Genomic DNA, 7,749 nt, shown 5'->3' on the forward strand with positions numbered 1-7,749 from the left:
GCCATCTCGAGCTCACGGCTCTCTTTGACCTCCGTCCCGCCGCTGACTCTCCGTCCCTGGTTTCATACATTCTCTGACACCGGTTGCGTTCTCGCATTGCCATAACTTTCCCTGGCGTGTGGGGTTTCGCCCGCTTACACCACTCCACCACAGAGTCACCGCAGTAGACGTTAGATGAGCGCTGTCGCTATGCGGCACTTGTTTGATAATACCAACCGTTTATTTTGCAGCATGCAGCATGCTACAGAAAAGGATCGTTCAGTTGGTGGTAGATTCTTTTGGAGCCCAGTTGTATAGCAAAGCCATTGAATGCTTACATGCTCTCAGGGATGATAGCGTAAAGGTACGTTTTTTAATTGTGTTTATCAGTATTATGATCTTATCAAAAACCCCATACATTTTTGTAGGGGTACTAATGCATGTCGTTCAACCGTAAATGTAAATCTAACAAATCCTCAGTTATTGGAATAACTTTATAAATTTTCCATTTTCAGAATAGTAGTCCAGATAGCTTTAATCTTTTCCTGAAAGAGTTCAAGACAGACATGCTTAAAAGCAGAGCATGGTTTTGGGAGATGGCTGTAAATGGTATCTACTTTGGTTGCTTTTGTTTTTTAATTCCACGATTTCCACTAGAAAATTTATTATGCTCTTGATTGACTGACGCTGATTGCGTTTGTATATTCGACCCTCTACTACTGCTCAACATTTACTGTGAAATTCTGTCTCAAATGCAAGGTCTAATAACATATGATTATATCAATGAAATGCCATGTCTCATATGTTTTACAATAATGTTTTTAGAGAGGTTGACTTTGATCAGTGCCGTTGAATGCACACCTAGTGATGTTAGTCAAGAAGAAGCGGATGCCTTCCTGGTTAAGGATACGAAGGAGGTTGTAGATACTATCCCTGCAGTGGCAGAGGTTGAGGAAGCTGATGACCTGGTGAGACATCACATAATAGGTTTAGATGCAAAATATATGGAGAGATTATAGTGCAGGGTAAAAAATACACGGGAGCGATGAGCGATTCGCTCTTCAAATCTCCGAAATCGCTCCCGTGAGGCTCAAAATAGCTCCCGTAAAATTTTTGACGAGAGCTATTTTTCCCACAGACTTGAAAAAGCGCTCTTGTGGAAAAAGTTTCCCCCCCTGTTATAGGGGCATATATAAACAGAGGATTCATGGATATAAGTGGAAATTAAGACAATACAACATTCATAGTATAGGATTGGAATTACAGTATCTGATTTGAAATATCACTTTAATCACACTTAAATATTGTAGTGTAAATATTAGTATTCCTGTCTATGAAATCGCTTTCGATATATTGAAAATTGAATAATCTACATCATAAGGAGTAATGTAATGTGTACTAAGATACCAAAATTATATGGTTGATAAAATACTGATATTTATTTTATTTCAGCTTGACATGATGTAAAAAGAGCATGTAAAATGTGTGAAAAGGTCCTTATAAACTATGCGAGAGATGCATCGGCCTGAAAGAAAAACTTGCTGTGCTTATAGAGAAAAAGTAATCACAGGTTGTACTGTGTACTAATGCTGTGGCTAATACCGATTGTAAAAATCAAGAATCGGATGTTTATTTCACACGGTTTCGTGAATAGACATTTTTGTAATAAATATATTAAGAAGCACTATATATAGGTAGGTAGGTAGGTATTCATAACGATGCATATGCATGTACACAAATTTCTGTCAGGGGGCCAGATTGATGTCAGGATCAGGAATACTGTATAGCGAATCATGTGGTTGTCTTGAGCCAGGTTGCATCCGAGGTTTTTGCTATTGCAAGAAATTTTGCTTCGTTTGGTTGCAAAAGCCATTAATGTCAAGGTGATTGCTGCAACAGAAGTGTAGACTTCTGATATAACCTCAATACCTAAATATTCAGCAGAGGTCAATGCTGGAAACATGATGTAATTTTCGTTGAGTGCATTGCTGCCTGGCCAAGGTGTGTTATGTGAAAGTGGCAAGGGGAGGAGTGCCATCGCCTTTCATGTTTATCATATCAAAATTGAAATAACCCATTAATTCTTAGCACAATTCCTATATTATTTTTCATGCCAATGATTATTATGCATCAAGTATTGTAATTTAAAATTAATAGGGGTTCTCTGGGCTATTACATCTTTACTAATAGAGCTGCTAGCTATGTGCATATTCCTTCTCACAAAGCCTCTGAACAAGGAGCAAATCCAGAAGCTACAAGGAGCCTGGACATCAACGGCTGCAATCACAAGGAAGGGGGGGGGGGTAATACAAGCCTAATATTTCATTGTGGCAAAATTCATGGTCGAAATCGAGTAAAGTATTTTAAACTTATATATGTACTAGAAAAAATATAGTCAACATCTATTGAGTCTTGGATGAGATAGAATAAAATACTTTTAACATAAAACATGTGAACATTCCACGTTGATAGATGACTTTATGTCTCAAAAATTTGTATTGTGCTATACATGTCGATACATTAATTGCAGCTGATAGCAATGTGACTCACCTGGGAGCCACTTACATAGGATTCTGTTAATTGGCTTGCTATACTGCAGCCTTTAACAGGTTATGTTTATGCCTTCTTGGATTGTACATGGTACGAGACTTTGGCAGTGATCTTTGTTTGGTCCTTGTAAATGCAACACAGTAGATTATACTCTAAAGCCAAACCTCGAATGACTAGTCTATATAATTATATAATTATCTCGTAAATGCTCTTGTAATTGACTCCCACTTGCCTCTATATCCACGTGTATAAACGTGCATATATCTGATAGCAAGACGTAAAATGCAAACCAATAGAAATCTCATGGTGAAATTATCACATCACAGCATAACAATCAACATTATACAAACGAAAATGTGTACACATGTAAAGTAGCCGTAAAAGTAAACTAGTGCCGTTCTGTTGCTAAACATACATGTATGTTAAGACACAGTGTACGGTCTGGAACATACACAGTGTGCGTTCCTGCACACTACTGCTCTATAGATAAGTTCCCTATTATCTACTTCTGATATTACTGAATATTCCTGTACAACGATAAACTCGGGACAAGTGCTTCAATGAAAATAATTCATGTTCTCCTAATGCACGTGCTTGAAATGAGGGAATAGGTAAGCCATCTATTAACCAGTTATTTAGTTCCTTTTATAGAAATCTACAATTACATATTATCTATAGTGTATTCTTGCTGTTGCTGTGCATGACTGTACGACTTAATGAGGGCATAGGGTCATTAACGTGTCGAATAGTTGGCAAGAATGTTCACTAGAATTTATTTCTTCAATATTAAAACTGCTGAAGCAGTGATAAAATAATGAAAGGTTTATTATCTGTACAATTATTTTTATTTGTAGGCATAAATTTGACCATGTTGGCAGACTTTTGTGTCACACTTGGCAAGACCTGAAAAAAGATATTTATCAAAGGCAAATACTCTGGTATTATAAATACTGATTCTATGAAAGTAACTTAAACTTCACATTTTTACAAAAAAGCAATACAGTATAACAAGCTCTACGGGGCATTGATTCCCAATATTGATCTTTTTGCTGTAAGTGGGTGTTTTATATTTCACCAGGTATGCACACAAATAGCCACTATACTGTATCTATCTACACGTGTCCACTTAATAACTCTGTAAAGTTTAAGGCAGAAAATCCCAAAATCAACAGTGTCACGAATGGAAAGCAAATATTATACTAAAATAATAAGTAACACGTGAGAATACAGTGATATTACAGCTGACTGACACAGGCGACGGTGCACAAATGGATACATGCAGAAGTAAAACAAGTGCCGCAGAGCGACAGCGCTCATCTAACATCTACTGCGGTGACTCTGTGGTGGAGTGGTGGGATTCTAGTAAACCCTGTTAGTCCCAAATGTGTTCACATACACGCCGAAACAGTGGAATGCACAGGGATGGTATCAGGAACCTTCTCAAAGGAATGTTCGTTGGGAAGAAAGTTGAACGAGATGGCGCGTACGTTTAAGTGTCTTCAGATTAAAGATGGAAGCTCCCATCGTACGTAGTAGCAACAACTATTTGCAAGACAGAATAGGTAAGCACTCATCCATTTACCTAGGCAAGCCTACAGGCTGCAATAGAGAGCTGCCACCTGTAACCAATTAACGCAGGCAAAAACTACACAGTATCACCAACACATGCACTGGCAGTAGACACTGGCAGTGGCATACGTTACATGTAACATACTGACAGTACAGAATGCCATAGAAATTATACGATTTAAGGAGCATAAACCTTCTTTAACCAAATTTAGCTTTTGAAATTTCACTGTGACATTGTAGCCTCATACATCCAGGCATGTATAGATTCTACTAGCAAACCCGGCAGTCAAATTCTTTCTAACAGACAGTCAACAAATCCATGTTTAACCCTCCTCTTGAGGGTCAAAAGGTTATCTGACACTTACTCTTCGCATGTCAGCAGAAAGTAGATTTCATGGTCCTTTCAATAATGCCATAAAAATGCTAGGTCACCGCTGAAACAAAAAAGTTTTTCAATCGCTCCGTCAGACCATGTCCTCATAAAATGTCTAAAATCTGCCCTGTGCCCATTGACCTTTGACCTGTGACCTCCAATTTCGGCACAGTGATGGCTTTTCCTACCATGATGCTATACACCGACTATCACGAGCCTATAGGTCGAGCCGTTTAGATTTGTGCCGCAATTCTGCATTTCCTCCCTATACCTTAAGTTAAGGAGTGAATGTTCCCCCTTCTTTTACACCTCTTGACCTTTGACCTTTGACCCCCAGCTTCGACATCCCAACTCGTTTTCGGATTACCGAATATCGTGACCGTACGTCGAGCGGTTAAGATTTGTGCCCAACTGTTGACGGACGCACGGACGCACGGACGATCATGCGATTCTACAAGCTGCATCTGACTATGTCAGATGAGCTAAAAACACACAGGGAAAAACATGATGACCACACTAAAATTGCCTATGTGTAATTAAACTACTAGCACCAATCACTCGGTTATGATCCACCCCGACAAAAATTCACTCATTCGAAACTTGCGCTGGTGCAAACTAGAAGCTCGTCTCTCTTTATCTCTCGGCGGCTACACTCCAAACTTGACCTGCAGAATTCCTATTTCCTGGGTCGTGAACTTGCCCGAGCTGCGCTCCCTCAGCTTGTCAAAGATTCTCCTTAGTCCTGGATAACATGCAGAGAGTAAAGTGAGATGCAGGTTTTAACAGTTTGGTAAACTCGCTTAAGTCATTTTAGAATTGATGAAATATTTTTGGCAAATATTACGTTCTAACAGCAAACAACGTTCTTACGTGCTAGCAATTAATGCTGCAAAGTAACTAGTTAAATCTTGCAAAGTTATTGTAGATGTACTGTATTTGTTATTTGCAACAATAAGATATGACGACTTGCATAACAATCAAACTAGTACGTAGTATCAAGCACTCGAGTGGGGGAGTAGTAATATTAATCAAGACAATTTAGCTTACTGTTTCGTTCTGGATCAGTGAAGAACATTGACACCATACCAAATCTCTGCACTTGGCAAAGATTCAATAAGTATTGGTAGGCAAGCTCCGTTTTATCTGGAAATACCAAACAAGTGCCGCAGGGCGACAGTGCTCAACTGACGTGTACTGTAGCCGGGTATTCTTCTGATAAACTCACTGGCAACCGAATCAAGTGCGCCCTCCCGCCACCGCGTTGATTAGATATCGCGTCGAGTCCTTTTCGCGATCCCCCCCCCATCCCCGACGTCCCGAATATCAAGACCGTACGTCGAGCGGTTATCATTTGTGTCCAACTGTTGACGGACGCACGGACGGATGCACGGACGGACGGACAATCATTCGATTCTACAAGCTGCATCTGACTTCGTCAGCTGAGCTAAAAATACCAACTTAATGCACTACTGTATCAGTATATCTCTTTATCTATCTATCTCTATCTCTCTCTCTCTCTATATATATATATATAGAGAGAGAGAGAGAGATAGACAGATGGATACATACATAAGATAAGTCATTGACAAACCTGTGCTCATTTCAGAATTGTAAAATGATAAATTTCTTACCTTTGTCTATGAAGTGTTCATCAGTGCATGCAACAATCATGTTGAGCATTTCTCCATCCAGCTTGTTGCTGATCACTGAAACATGCAAGTACTTATAGCATGAGCAAATCATTGTCACGTAAACTGTTTTGTACTGTGACTGATAAGCTAACTGCATAGCATGGCCATGTATTTTAGAATTTACTGATAGCTCATATTATTTTGATCTATTCACTAAATATGAGGCATAGCACTACAGAATAAAGAGGGTGTGAGTAATCTCTAGACATAATGTCATATTACCATTAATTCTAAACTCTAAACACTATATGCTATACACAAATCTTCACATATTTTATATGATTATGAAAATTTAAAAAACTGTCCAAGCTTCAGGACTCTATGAATTTGTTCATCTACAAAAATTCACAAAAATAACTAGGTTTTGAGGAAAAGACAGTTGCAGTCACCTTTCGGCAATTCCCGGGGCTTCACCTGGGATAATAACCAAGCATAGGGTTCTGTTCCTTCTGTCTTCTTTAATCCATTCCATGCTGACAGAAACTCGTATGGTGTTGCCTGAAATCATAAATGGTAACTTCTATTAAGAATTTATATACATAAAATTATTACCATAAAGAAACAAGGTACTGAAGAATTTTTCAGCAATACTATAAAAATGAAAAAGCAATGATACAATAAAGATATTAACAAAGCATTTATATAATTTTATTAAAATTTGTAATTAATTTGATGTAGTAAGCACAGGGGTAGAAATAAGGACAATATGCAAGTTAGCCCGAAGGGCTAGTAAGGTAAGGTTTGTACTAGCCCTTCTGGTTTTCAACTAGCCCTTAAAAGCATGATGTCGATAGTGGTTGCGCGGGAAAATTGTTGATCTCACGAATGCTCCGAGATGCTTTCTGAGGGTATTGTGTATTGTTTATATTGTGTATTGTTGTATTGAGAGGTTTGTTTATTTACAATCATTTTATTATTAAAACAGCCAGAGTGACTGTGAGTGTGACTATAACACTGTATTAGTGGAACAGGTCTTCGATGATGGAGGTTGCCATGTTGATACCAACGCTATAGACGGGTCCCCCGACACTCTACATTGTGTTATTACATGAGAAGGAACGCATGGACGGGCGAACGCACGCACGCGCACGCACACGCACGCACGCACGCACGCACGCACACACACACACACGCGCGCGCGCGTTTACAACGCCCACGTGCAACACAAGAACACGTATCACCGACACGCGTATACGCACGCACACACGTCGCACACACGCGCTCAATCACACACGCGCTCACGCACACACATCACACACACGCGCTCACGCACACACATCACACACACGTGCTCACGCACACGTCGCACACACGCGCTCACGCACACACGTCGCACACACGCGCTCACGCACACACGTTCATTTCACGAATTACGAAATCTGGTCTGGAATTGTTAACTTGCTTGCCCGACGGGCAAGCCACCCTGGCCTTTAACTAGCCCTTCCAAACAATTACTAGTCCCGGGCTAGCGGGCTAGCGGCTAATTCGACCCCTGTAAGCATAGTAAACCAGTGAATACTGCGATTGAACACAGCGTCAGCACACATTTAATACCTTTTTAATTGATGGTCGAAGTTTGGAATCTTT

The 7,749-nt window shown here is 39.7% G+C and overlaps 2 protein-coding genes across 2 annotated transcripts in view; one reads left to right on the forward strand and one right to left on the reverse strand.

Moving 5' to 3' along the window:
- Window positions 1-3,344, forward strand: part of LOC106809753 (X-ray repair cross-complementing protein 5-like) — a 33,082-nt gene extending 29,738 nt beyond the window's left edge. The window contains exons 18-21 of the mRNA XM_014812952.1: window positions 231-343; window positions 495-588; window positions 805-947; window positions 1,432-3,344. Of these exons, the coding sequence (XP_014668438.1) occupies window positions 231-343; window positions 495-588; window positions 805-947; window positions 1,432-1,446 (365 nt within the window). The 3' untranslated portion in view covers window positions 1,447-3,344. The remainder of the gene's footprint in view (window positions 1-230; window positions 344-494; window positions 589-804; window positions 948-1,431) is intronic.
- Window positions 3,345-4,890: 1,546 nt separating this feature from the next.
- Window positions 4,891-7,749, reverse strand: part of LOC106809537 (sperm-associated antigen 1-like) — a 10,226-nt gene continuing 7,367 nt past the window's right edge. The window contains exons 12-15 of the mRNA XM_014812638.1: window positions 6,552-6,660; window positions 6,103-6,177; window positions 5,519-5,614; window positions 4,891-5,213 (exon numbers count right to left, since the gene is read on the reverse strand). Of these exons, the coding sequence (XP_014668124.1) occupies window positions 5,119-5,213; window positions 5,519-5,614; window positions 6,103-6,177; window positions 6,552-6,660 (375 nt within the window). The 3' untranslated portion in view covers window positions 4,891-5,118. The remainder of the gene's footprint in view (window positions 5,214-5,518; window positions 5,615-6,102; window positions 6,178-6,551; window positions 6,661-7,749) is intronic.

Source organism: Priapulus caudatus, unplaced genomic scaffold (genome assembly GCF_000485595.1).
Source record: "Priapulus caudatus unplaced genomic scaffold, Priapulus_caudatus-5.0.1 Scaffold15, whole genome shotgun sequence".
In the NCBI taxonomy this organism is placed as follows: domain Eukaryota; kingdom Metazoa; phylum Priapulida; class Priapulimorpha; order Priapulimorphida; family Priapulidae; genus Priapulus; species Priapulus caudatus.